Consider the following 14,027-nt stretch of genomic DNA (forward strand, 5'->3'; position numbering starts at 1 on the left):
ACGCGCGCACACACACACACACACACACACACACACACACACACACAGCGATCTGTAGTGAGCAGAAGCTACATGTTAAGCTTCCAAAACTGATTAGAAAATCATTTAATTCTGTTGCTACCCTTGAAAAGGTTTTAAATCATGTTAATCCAAATTTAGTCTTAGAATTGTTTAGGAAAAATCTAAAAGTCGAAATCTTATTTAGGTTCTCTATTAAATTTTTACATTTGTACTTTATGTACTGGAAGCTCCTGACACCAAGATGAATTCCTTGTGTGTGTAAACACACTTGGCAATAAAGCTCTTTCTGATTCTGATTTGATTTTAATGTAAAATCTTTAATTTATGCTTAAACTTATGCTTAATAAAAAATATCTTTAAAAAAATATCTGGCATGTCATTAAACAAACAAACAAACAAATCCAAAACTGATCGTTTGCATGTCTGAGAGCTGAAGTCACACATTAATTTCATTAATAATATGCAGCTTCACTGGAGGGAAATGGGTCAAGGCATCAGGAATATGGCATCAACTATACAGTGATCCATAAATGAAGCTTGATACGCCCTATTAATCTCTCACTCGTTCTCGTTGCTTTCTTGTTCTTGTTCATTTGTGTGGAATCTTCAGTCTAGGCCTGTAAATGAATGAGTCTGGTGTCTTTGTTCTTGAGATGCAGGTTTGCCAATGATTCAGTTTATCAATTAATAACTGCTAATACACCGTCTGAAGCATTTTGCACAAAAATGATATTTTTCAAAATTGTCTGGTTTCAGGGAGTTTCAGGCTGGAATAATGTGCCATCAAGTCAAGTCAGAAATTGATAATGAGTTTTGAGCGCATGATTAACCAAATCAAACTGTATTTATAAGTGGGAAAACTGAATACTATATGACAACTTGTAAAGTTGTAAAGGAGCATATCAGTTTGAAATGTAGCGGAAAAGCAAATTTAAAGGGATAGTTCACCCAAAATGAAAACCCCATGATTACCACATGATTTGCTCACCCTCAAGCCATTCTAGGTGTATATGACTTTGTTCTTTCAGACGAATGCAAGTGGAGTTATATTAAAAAATGTCCTGGCTATTCCAAGCTTTATAATGGCAGTGAATGGGGGGGGGTCGAGATTTTGAATCCCAATAAAGTAGTGCATCCATCCATCATAAAAAGTGCTCCACTACATCTGACGTCATCCGCTGGAACGCCACTCTCTTGTGAACGCGCATAGTTAGGGGAAGCTAGAGATTATGGTTTATAAAGTTTTAAATATGGATATTTTTCTTACAAAAATGCATTGTTTCACTTCAGGAGGTCTTAATTAACCCCCCGAACCGCGTGGAGCACTTTTTATGATGGATGGATGGATACACTTTTATTTTGCATCAAAATCTCGACCCTCATTATAAAGCTTGGAAGCGCCAGGACATTTTTTAATATAACTCTGATTGTATTTATCTGAAAGAAGAAAGTCATATACACCTAGTGTGGCTTGAGGGTGAGTAAATCATAAGGGGAAATTTCATTTTTGGGTGAACTATCCCTTTAAGTGAATAGTACTGAACAGTTTTGGAAAATCATATTAAAGGGGTCATATGATGCTGCTAAACAGAACATTATTTTGTGTAGATTTTTTTTTACATGTATCAACAGATTTGATTGATGTGTGCTGCGATCGGTTTAGATGGGAAGCAGAGAGTGAGATATTGATCTGACAGAAGCGTCTTCAGAATAGCTCATCACTTTTGATTAAATATGCATGAATTGATGAACACTTCACAGTAAGATCACTTTAATAGAAGAATGTTAAATAATCTAAATATATGAAATATATTTAGAAACATAAAATATATAATACTGTATACAGTGTTTATCATATATTTATAGTATGTAAAATATGATATAATATTTATTTAATATTTATGATCTTAGGTTTAGTTTGTTTATGCAGCATGTGTCTCATGGGTTTTCTCTTTGTGTGTGTGTGTGTGTTAGACCTGCGGCTGTGGGTTTTCCACTTGTGAATATTTCAGTTGTCTTGAATTGAACACCCACACTGCCTGCAGTTACGTCTTAATGCTACAACCACGCACACATACACAGTTTATTCACTCCAAGTTGTGCTCGTTGTTTGTTGAATCACCCTTCTGGAAGGTTCTCTCTGTGTGTTAAAAACACTATAAGAATGTGTTTGCATATATCAGATGGGCTGATTAATTCAGATGGCACATGAATAATTTGAGATTATAAGCATCAGTTATGTCCAATTGGTTCCCTGGGCCTGTCAGTGGATAATTTTCAGTATTTAGTGAATTTTTCTGCATATATATATATATTATATATTATATATTGCCATTATATTAATCATCAGTCACCCTGTTCTTCCGATATTGATATCTGGTTGACTGCTGGTATGAGTGTTTTGGCGTTATATTCTCTTCTCCTTCTCTTTGTCTGCCTCCTCTAGTGTGATTTGGACACTGATGGAGAACTGCAGCAGAAAAGCTCTAAGCTCTTCTCTGTGTGGTGTTGAGAGTTTATCTAAGCTATTTAAACACTTAATGTGCCTGGATGCACATCTATAGTTTAAATGTCATGTGACTATTAACCAACATCAAAGAACCGTGAACATGCAAATGTGTTGTTAAAGTTATTGAAATATTAACATAATATTGAACTATTATTATTGAAATATTAATCTCAGGGAGACTTAAAATATTTTAGGTCAAAGTGATTCGGTTGACCAAAAAAGTTTAGAAATCCCTGTTTTCATGGTTTAGGTTGTCTTATATCGTCAGAGCGCAAACGTTTTTTGAAGAATGTTGGTAACCGAACAGTTGCCGGAAGCCATTGACTTCCATGGTATTTTTTCCCCCCCAATCTGTGGCTACTGGCAACTGTTTGGTTAACAGCATTCTTCAAAAAACTTTTGCGCTCTGATGATATAAGACAACCTAAACCATGAAAACAGGGATTTCTAAACTTTTTTGGTCAACCGAACCACTTTGACCTAAAATATTTTCACAGCTGAAAGAAACTCATACAGGTCTGTAACAACTTGAGGGTGGATAAATGATGACACAATTGTAATTTTTCGGTGAACTGTCCCTTTAAGAAAGTGCGTTTTAGTTGTTTTGTGTAGTATGCAGCAGACGTTCAGTGAATAAACTGTAGGTTTGGTTTAGTCTTTTGTAATTATCCTTGCTAATGAAGTCTGTGATATAACTTCATAGATGACTAGCTAAATGTTTTTGTGTGTGTGTGTGTGTGTGTGAGGTTACTGAAAGACTACTTCTCAAACAATCAACTCGCCCACTCAAATGCCACCAGATTTAATTTTGGTAGCATTGGAATAAAATGAATTGCAATGTGTGAATTGTTTGGGTGAATGAGTTAAATTAATGCTTAATTTCGACTCCTGCTCTCATCATGACACCTAGCAGCAAGGTGAATTCAAAAATATTATACTATTGGTTTATTGTTGTTGATGGTGTAAGATAAAATATTTCTTCATAAACACATGAGGCAAACTTTACTGCCTCATTGTATACATCCACCACACATGCACATAATGTGAAAAATCACAGAAAGTGTCCTCTGTGTGTGTCATTAATACAGCTCGAGGAAGATGGTTGAAGAGGAACGGCGTGTAATGGGTTTTTACACTGCTGGGGTGATGAGAAGTGTGTGTGATTAACATTAATGATGTGTCTGCCAGGCCTTGATTTTCGCAGTGTCATTTCTCATGCTATTGTCGACAGCAGCTGTGTGTGTGTTTTCTCTGGATTTATTTTGCTCTCAAAAACTGAGCTCTTCTCAATTGCTATGGTAATACAAAAGATTATGCTAATTCAGATTATGCAAACTGGAGGATTACAGTGAAGTGTGTGTGTGTGTGTGTGTGTGTGTGTGTGTGTGTAACACTGAAAACGAGTCTGTGTATAAAGCAGCCATATAACACATGAATGAAATGTTGTAGTAAAGTTGTGGGTATGCTGTATTTACTTTGTATTTATTCATTATTATTTAAGAGTAAATGCATTTGAATGTCAAAATGCAGGTGATGCTTGTTGGTTTTGTGGTTGTTTGTCTCCATCTAGTGGCAGTTTAAACCTCCTAATAGAATTATTAAATCAGGAAATATCTCAATGTTTATGTTCATCATAGCCAATAAGGCCAGGCGTGCTGTATTGTGAATAAGTCGCGGCTGGAGAACGTTGTTAGGCACAACGTGGAGTCTAAACTTTCAGTCAGATGACAGAAGGCATTTAATAGATTGTGTTCAACAGGCTTTTCAGCAAAGTTTTGATCATTGATAATTTAGAGACCTTATTTGAGTATCAAATATGGTACAGTAGGCTTTATAGGGTTAAAACTAGTGGATGTCAGGTATCAGAAGGTTAAGCATTACAAATAGAAATTTGTACTGTAGATATAACCCAATGACAGTAGAAACGTGGTTTCATAAACTAAAAAAGTACTTTACGTAATTTATGATTCTATGAAATATGAATATGGGCTATTAATTAATTAATAATATTAAGTTTTGATATATTTAGATCTGGAATAATGTGTATAAATATGACTTCTGTTGTCTCTGTGTGTCGTACATGAACTGTGCCATCTAAATGAGGCTCATTAATCAAACTTGCAGTGCTGTGTGTGTGTGTGTACCTGTTTTTCTATTCTGGTGGGGACTTAAACCTGAATACACACAGACTCATGGGGACTCATGTCACTGTGGGGACCTAAATTGAGGTCCCCACGGGTAAACAAGCTAATAAATCACACAGAATTAAGTTTTTTGACAATCTAAAAATGCAGAAAGTTTCCTGTAAGGGGTAGGTTTAGGTGTAGGGCAATAGAATATATGGTCTGTACAGTAGAAAAACCATTACGCCTATGGAGAGTCCCCACAAGGATAGCAAACCAGACGTGTGTGTGTGTGTGTTGACTCATGCTTGGCCATAACGGTCATTTTTCTGTAGGAGGACATGGGGCTTAATATAATATAGTTATATATAGTATAATTGTTGTATGGTAGCACTGCTATGATCAACAAACAAACCATGATATTTCATTGCCATTCTTCTCTGAAATGTGCATTGACACACACACACACACTTAGTGAGTTGACATTGTTCTTAATGTCCTACCTAGGCCGGTCACGATAACAACTTTTTGTTGTGCGATATATTGCCCCAGAAATAATTGCGATAAGCGATATTATTGTCATTTTAAAGACCATTTTATGCTCTGTAAATTAAGGGTGTACACTATTGCTGAAAACCACAATCCCTACTTATCAGTCAGATGTCCGTATGCAAAAAGGCACAGATCCCTAAACAAGGCCATATCTTCAGATGAAACTTTTTTGTAGAAGCAGGCTTCTGTGCCATTCAGAATCCATAATGCATGAATGTGAATTGAAGTATTGCGATTTTGCATTTAAGAGCATAGAATTAAAATGTAATGAAATTGATGCAGTTGCAAATTATACTTTTTTTCCCAGTATGAATTAGCCATATACATCCAGAAACATTGGGTGTTAGGTGCAATGCCACCCAAATTAATTTGTATTTAATTAATTTGTTTAATTAAATTGAATAAAATAATGTTTTTATTGACCATAGTAGAACATTTCAGATCCCATAATACTCTAATTTACTATATTATATATATTCAGATTATGGTGTCAGGATTTTATTTTTTTATTTTATTAGGAAGTTATTTGAAAACAGGAAGACATTTTAAGGTGATGGAAAGCAAAATTAAAATCTGTTTTCATGTAAAAATATTTTTAATGAATTTAGGCCAGATTTAGATTTTTTTTCATATCAAAGATAAACTTTAAAAGCCTTTTGCAGATTGTTTCTTTTCATATTCTATACATTTTAACCTGTTTCTCACAATGAAGCACCATGAAACAAATAATACAAATTTTCATTTTTTTTTGTTGAACGTGGAATACATTTAGACATCTAGCATTACTTAATATATCAGGGCATAAATGATGTAAATAGTCAAAATTAATGTGTAACTATTTGTTTTAATGGTTTTGTATCATTTTTTAATTGTACAGTAATTAGGGTTATTATAGTAAACTAAAACCATTAAAAAAGACTTTGTCATGTCATAAAACTAATTTAACCATAAAACTAAACTAACCATATAAAAAACCTTTGTCATGTGAAATAAAACTAATTTTAACTCAAATAAATCAAAATTTTAAATTTGTTTGGCAATATCTAAAGTCCTCTATGATATTTTTATAACAAAATGTTTAATGAATTGAGGTCAGATTTAGATTTAGATTTTTTTAAACCAATGATAAACTTTAAAAACATTTTGTAATTTTTTCCCCCATATTTTATACATTTCAACCTGTTTTTCACAATGAAGCAATATGAAACAAATAATAAAAATGTTTTGTTATTTTTTTGACGTTGAACATGGAATACATTTAGATCTGTAGTATTACTCAATACATCAGGGCATAAATGGTGTACATAGCCAAAATGAATGTGTAATTATTTATTACTTTTGTGTCATTTTTTAAATTGGAATTAGGGTTATTATAGTAAACTAAAACTAAAACCATAATTTTAATTTTAGTTTTAATTTTAATAAGGGGAAGTCGTGGTCTAATGGTTAGAGAGTCGGACTCGTAACCCAAAGGTTGCGGGTTCGAGTCTGGTACCGGCAGGGATTGTAGGTGGGGGGAGTGAATGTACAGCGCTCTCTTCCACCTTCAATACCACGACTGAGGTGCCCTTGAGCAAGGCACCGAACCCCCAACTGCTCCCCGGGTGCCGCAGCAAAAATGGTTGCCCACTGCTCCGGGTGTGTGTTCACGGTGTGTGTGTGTTCACTGCTGTGTGTTTGCACTTTGGATGGGATAAATGCAGAGCACTAATTCCTAGTATGGGTCACCATACTTGGCCACATGTCACGTCACTAAAAAACCTTTGTCATGTGAAAAGTCCTCATTTGTAAGCCGCTTTGGATAAAAGCGTCTGCTAAATGACTAAATGTAAATGTAAATAAAAAAAGGGGTCAAATTCAAATTTTCCCTGAACTCTGATTGTTCTGCATAATGAAAATTTGATAAACAGCACCATGAATAGTTCTGAAACACACACAGAGAGGGAGAGAGAGAAAGAGAGAGCGAGAGAGAGAGACAGAGAGAGAGAGAGAGAAAAAGAAAATTATCTACCCTATTGGACTGAAACAACAGAAAAACAAAGCAAACTTGAATGTTATTTGGCCCTAAATAGAGATTACACAACTGCAGAATATCGGAGTACAGTGCAAGACTGTAAATTAAGAAGACAGATGACGAGGTACAGACTGAGCAATCATACTCTGACTATAGAGACGGGCAGATATCGACAGCACTGGCTGCGTGTATATAATGATGGATATTGAGGGCTCAGCAAACACAGAAAGAGAATGGAATGAAAGTGAGAGGAAAGTAAGATTATTAAGGCTAATAATCGAGAGAATCAAGAGTGATGGAGAAAGCAGAGGGAGACGGACTGCAAACTTTAGCCATAGTGCTGCTGCTGTGCTGCTAACATTTCTGACTCTAACTCCTCCTAGAGCTTTAACTCTACAAACTCCAAACTCAGCCCAGATCTTCAGACTGATCTGACCGAGTGTACTATATCTTTTCTGATCAGACTTACAGTTTTCATAAAAATGAAGATTAAAAATCATAAAAATCCCATAGACTTACATTGACGGAATGTTCAAATGAGCCAAGACTATTCAAACTCCAACTATCAAAATTTAAATCTAAACACATTGAAGCCCATTAGACTCAATCAGACTTCCCTTCTATGTACTATTTCTAACCCATTCAAACTCATTCAAACGCTATCTATCTATCTATCTATCTATCTGCTAGCAACATGCTAGTGACTTGCTAATCATGGTAACATCATGCTAGTAACATGCTAATCATGCTAGCAACTTGCTAATCATGCTAACAACATGCTATTAACATGCTAATCATGCTAACAACATGCTAGCAACTTGCTAATAATGCTAACAACATACTAGTAACATGCTAATCATGATAGAAACATGCTAGTAACTTGCTAATCATGCTAACAACATGCTAGCAACATGTTAGTAACATCAAACTTTAAACTTTTTAAACTTTTCAAACTTTAACTTTCTGGTCCGGCTTTCTTGTTTGAAAGAGAAACTTTTCTTTGTTTGTCTTGACAAACTTTTTTATGTAGTTATTATTATTATTATTTTAAGTTAGTCTTAATATGATAATAAAAATGTCGTATTTTCCTCTGCAGTGAGACACTTTTTACCAATTTTTTTTTTCTTTTTTTTTTCTGTTTCACATTTAAATGCATCATATTAAGTAAATAAAGTGTATTGCCCATGTTGTATTGTAAATCTGCTGTGATCTGTCTAGATAAGTTGTATGATGATCTGGAGCTGTCTGTGGTGTGTCACCGTCCCGAGGGTTTGGAGCAGCTGGAGGCTCAAACCAACTTCAGCAAGAAAGAGCTGAAAGTGCTGTACAGAGGCTTTAAAAACGTATGCAAACTCACACACATGTAGTCGTGTTTTCCTGATGGTCTGTCTGCTCCTCTGTCAAAATCAAGCGTGTGTGTTCTTCTGCTTGTTTGTCAGGAGTGTCCCAGTGGTGTGGTCAACGAGGAGACGTTCAAACAGATCTACTCGCAGTTCTTTCCTCACGGCGGTCAGTGTGTGTTTGCAGCTGATCTGTCTGTGTCAAATCACTTGATTATATAGTTGCAAAGTGTTCTTCATTAGTTAAAATGATCCTTAACTACTACAGTGATTGTGAGCAGGATCTCACTTTTTCAGATGCTCATAAAATGACCAAATTATGTTTTGCTTCAAAACTACAGATATCAACAGGTTCTGTGAGAGTTAAGTTTAGGGTTAGGATATATATCAGTGTTGTTTTACTCTCATTTATATAGTATTATAGTTTTTGTTAATATTTTGATTTTGATTTGAATGATATTTTATTCTGTTTACATTTTTAATTTGAAAAGTTTTAGTAATTTAGTTGTGTTTTTGTTATTTTTCATTATTTTTTAAGATGTCTGTATAGTTTTAAGTTTTACTTTTTAGTTTGTTCGTTTAGTTTTATTTTAGTACTTCAACTTGAAAATGAGAAATTTTGTATTTGCGTCTAACTAAAATAAGTTTCTTTTTTTAATCTTATTTTACTACAGTTTAACGCTTATGTTAATATTTAGTTTTATTTATTAAATGTTAAAATGAACTAAGATGAATAAATGCTTTAAAAAGTATTTTGATTGTCTATATAGTTTTATTTTTTATATTTAGTTATTTTAGAACTTAAATTTAAACTAAACAAAAATGCGAAATTTTGTCTTTGCAACTAGCTGAAATAAAATGTTTTTTTAATATATTTTATTTCACTTCAGTTAATGTTTAACATTTATTCATGTTAATATTTTTATTTAATTTAAAGTAATTAATTTTTTTTAATGGTTTTTGTTTTAGTGGTAACACTTTACAGTACGGTCCCATTAGTTAACGTTAGTTAATTCATTAACTAAACTTACAATCATCAATACATTTGTTGTACTATTTATTAATCTTCGTTAGCATTACATAATAAATGTACAGCTTTTTATTTTTGGTTCTTGTTAGCTTAGGTCCATGAAATAATTTAACAGATACAACTTTTGATTTTAATAATGTGTAACATTAACTAAGATTAATAAATGCTTTTGAAGTATTTTTTATGTTTAGTATTTTTTATTCATGTTAACGAATACAATTGTAAAGTGTTACCGTTTCACATTAACAATAACCTTTGTATAGATAAATGTCCTTAGCTAACTATGAAAACGTATTTGAGAGGTTCTCAACTTCAAAGCTGTTTATACGTGTGTGTGTGTGTGTGTGTGTCTATGTGTGTGTGTGTGTGTGTGTGTGTGTGTGTTCTTTCTGCAGATGCCAGCACATACGCACATTACTTGTTCAACTCCTTCGACTCTTCCCAGAATGGATCCATCAAATTTGAGGTGCCATTTCTCTTTATTTATCAATTGTTCTTCACCTCCTTTGTTTCTTCTGTTGTTATTTTTACTTCTGTGTCAGCAGGGCTTTATGATTGTGTCTTCAATGATAAATCACTCCTCATTGTTTCTCTGTCTTTCAGGACTTTGTAACGGCTTTGTCCATCTTACTTAGAGGAACGACAACAGAGAAGTTACAGTGGACCTTCAACCTGTACGACATCAACAGAGACGGATACATTAATAAAGAGGTGTGTGTATCAGTCATCACTCTAAATCTCCAATAATATGTCTTAGTAAGATGATATTTGAATGCTTAATTTGATGATCAAAATGTATAATGCAATCCAGGAGATGACTGATATAGTGAAAGCCATATATGACATGATGGGCCGCTTCACGTATCCTGCTCTGAAGACAGACACTTTCAAACAGCATGTGGATGCTTTCTTTCAGGTCAGTTTGTGATGGTACATCTTGAAAATGTTCTGTACAACAAGATGATGTTGTTGTCTGTTTTCATTGCATTATAAATCACTTCTTTGCAGAAAATGGACAAGAACAGAGATGGAGTCGTCACTCTTGATGAGTTTATTCTCTCCTGTCAAGAGGTATACAGTACCTGTTCATGTTCAAAATGGCATACTATGCATACTATTTTTGTAGTATGTATATAGTGCACAGAGTGCAAATTTAGTATGCATGGAGTAACCAAATGACCTAATACATTAAAAAAATGTGCAGTATACAAGCATACTAGTCACACTGTTTTTGCAATATGAATGCAGTATGCAAGGAATAACCGGATGAGCGACAGCATTTGCTAAAATGTGCCGTATTCATGCATACTTTGCACTGTATACATACTGCAAAAACAGTATTTAAAGTATGCTTGTATACTGCACATTTTTGCAAATGTAGTAGGTTATCTGGTTATTCCATGCATAAAAATTTGCATACTGTGCACTGTATACATACTGCAAAAAATACTATGCACAGTATACAAACTTGGTGTGCATGGAATTTCTGATCTGATTATTAAAAGGTGAACATAATTTTAATATCTTTTAAAATGCTTAATGTATAACATAAAAGCATTCATTTCTAAGATTATAATTGGACACCACTCACTGAATTAAACATAAGTGAGTTTGTGACGATGTAACATGTTTAAAACATTTCTCAGCATACTGCTTCACATACTATTTCTTTAAAACGTAAACAGTATATACTGTGCAGTATGCAGTACACTAGTATTCCGTTCCATTGGGAGCCTGTCACTTTCTTCCTCTCTTAAATGTAAGCAGTGCCCTCTGGTGTCAGAGAGTGAGTACTGCACTAGTTAAATCAGTCCTGTCCACTGACAGCCATGCAAAAATGTATATCTTTATTTATTTATTAAATAAGAAATCATACCATCCACCCCTATTTGAATTGGTTATCATTTTTTTTTTTTTTTTTCAATTTTTATTTGATCAGTTAGGTCATTCCAGACTAACGTTTTGTTAAAAAGTAGTGGATTGTGATGGATTGTGATGGTTTTAATAGTGTTATTTTAGTATAATTTATATAATATTATAGTTTTTATTAATATTTTGAATTTGATTTTATTTTCTGATTTTCTTTAAACTAAATCAAAATGAGAAATGTTGAGAAAATAGCTGAAATAAAATAAGTTTACTTTTTATAGTCTGTTTCAGTTATTTTTTTTAGTTATGTGTAATAACCCTGTTTTTAACTCCTTTAGAACTCTTTACTTTTGATTCTAATGAAAAAAAAAATTTAATGAAGTGAGGCCAGATGGCGCTAAATTCTAAACAAACAATTTTAGTTTTATTTTTTATTTTTTTTACATTTTTAATCTTTCCAAAATAACTAGTTTTATTATTTGGTTATTTTGGTTCAGCATTACTTTTTAATTTTCATTCTTTGCAGCACAACACCAGCAGCTGAAATGTAAATGGTTATTTTACATGTCATTCATAAGCTGCTTCTTGTCTAATCAGGTGGTTATTTTTTACTAGAACACACCGATAGTATAAAGACAGACTTGCTCTTTTTTCATCTTTATAATAGTTTTTAAGTATAATTAGCTTGTTTGTGTTCCTTCCTCTCAGTCTCTTCCTCCTTTCTTTAACCGTGACTCATTGAATTTCTCTTTCTTCTCTTCACATTTCTTCTCTTCAGGATGAAAACATCATGAGTTCATTGCAGCTCTTTGAGAATGTGATATAGAGCCACAGGAAGAAAGAAAACAATGAACTGTTGAATCTGATCAAAAAAGGAGGAATAACTTTTACCCCAATCACCATGGTTACAGTTTGACATCACCTTGTTACCATGGCAATATGCCGACTGTTTGATTTACGTGCCGGGAAAGCGGTGTGTCCTTTAAATCCTGGTGTTTGACCTCGTTATGTTGCAGATGTGAGACTTGCACACTAATACCTAAAAAAAATGGAACTAGTTAAAAGAGCATGTCAGTAATTGTGTGTCAAAGGCCCAGTGGGTTTCCTAGAGGTCCTGTAGAAGCCAGCTGAGCTCTTTCCATGGGACTGAATTTACTGTGAAGGATTTGAAAATATGTCACTGATATCTGATGCATTTTAACCTGTTTATGGTGGATTTTAGGTACGTGTTTGCTGAACCGATACACTCGACCTGTGAGAGTTCTCCAGCTAATGTGCAACAGATATTCAGCACATCTTATGCTAAGACCATTTTTATGTGTCCATCATTTAGGTAGGAATGCTAATCCAGTAGTATAACCAGTGGTTTTCTCATGAACCGACCAATCAGCAGTCATTTAACCGGCTTTGCAGAAGTTGCTTGTCGGCTGTGAAGTGACAGTGTTGCGCTGTTTGTTTTTGACAGTATTTGTCATGTGCTTGTGCATCTCCTCATCCTGACCATCACTGCTTGCTGTTCGTGTCCATTATTAGCGATAGTCTGCATTCATATAGGCTGAGCGTGTGTAAGGCTGGGCACGGGGACTTGGGGCAAGAATGCCACTAAATTGGACAAAAATGCCCCTGCACAAACAAATTAAATCTATTACGTCTGTTGCTAACAAAGTGAATATGAATAGACAGTGTCGATTGTGGCATTAAATTAAGATCTGCTCATGTTGCACCGTATTTCATTTTAGGCGTTTTTACAGTGTTGCGCATTTTAACCAATCACACCCAATTCTGTTGAGCTTATGAATGCAGTGGCCAATCAGAGGCGTTCAGATAAGTCATTGCTGAAACTCATCAGTTTTGTTGAGTGCGCGAGCGTTCGCTGACTGAATTCCGGACCCTTGCGAATTCTCTCATCATAAACAACAAAGCGCAGATGGACGTACAATGTAAGAAATTTCACAGTGTATACAGCTTCAGTGATTATAAGGATAGTTGTGTTTTTTGAGAGTGCTTAAACTGGGGATAGATCAATGTTAGTGATAATGTCACTTTCTATATATAATCTATTCGCTGTTTTGAATAACCATGGAAAGGAAACGTTATATAATTATCAATTTCTAACGTTTTTATTAAATTGTAATCACGTTAAATACAAATTCAGTCCCATTAAACATTTTTTTTAGCCTACTTGACACCCATGTCTGGTTCTTTCCTAAAAATACGGGTTTATGATGTGTAATAGGCCTACATTTGGCTGCGTTTAGCCGTACCATGGAGTTGGTTCACCCTCCGCCTATGCACTCGTCTCTTGTTGGCTTGTGATTGCTCTTAGCTCCGCCTACTCAAAACATCTGCTTTCTGATTGGTCTGTTTGTTTGTCTGTCTGTCTGTCAGCGTCATCGGGAGAAGATCTGACATCAGGTCACATTTCCAGTATTCTCAATATGTGGTTCTCATTAATGAAGTACAGTGATTTTATTTAAATATGCATAAATTAAAGGTAGCAGATGTCTTATTTCTTATGATTTTGGGCCGACGTGACACATTGGCTTCTGTGCAGATGGCAGCTCTGCAT

General features: G+C 34.4%; 1 protein-coding gene across 3 annotated transcripts in view; it reads left to right on the forward strand.

The window, feature by feature from the left end:
* Positions 1-13,060, forward strand: part of LOC107729333 (Kv channel-interacting protein 1-like) — a 54,014-nt gene extending 40,954 nt beyond the window's left edge. For all 3 annotated transcript variants that reach the window (XM_016539800.1, XM_016539802.1, XM_016539801.1), the window contains exons 2-8: positions 8,438-8,562; positions 8,659-8,728; positions 9,985-10,055; positions 10,193-10,300; positions 10,401-10,505; positions 10,598-10,660; positions 12,237-13,060. In XM_016539800.1, coding sequence (XP_016395286.1) covers positions 8,438-8,562; positions 8,659-8,728; positions 9,985-10,055; positions 10,193-10,300; positions 10,401-10,505; positions 10,598-10,660; positions 12,237-12,284 — 590 coding nt within the window. In that variant the 3' untranslated portion in view covers positions 12,285-13,060. The remainder of the gene's footprint in view (positions 1-8,437; positions 8,563-8,658; positions 8,729-9,984; positions 10,056-10,192; positions 10,301-10,400; positions 10,506-10,597; positions 10,661-12,236) is intronic.
* The last annotated feature ends 967 nt before the right edge of the window (positions 13,061-14,027 follow it).

Source organism: Sinocyclocheilus rhinocerous, unplaced genomic scaffold, assembly GCF_001515625.1.
Source record: "Sinocyclocheilus rhinocerous isolate Xijiao unplaced genomic scaffold, SAMN03320098_v1.1 scaffold428, whole genome shotgun sequence".
Taxonomy (NCBI): Eukaryota; Metazoa; Chordata; class Actinopteri; order Cypriniformes; family Cyprinidae; genus Sinocyclocheilus; species Sinocyclocheilus rhinocerous.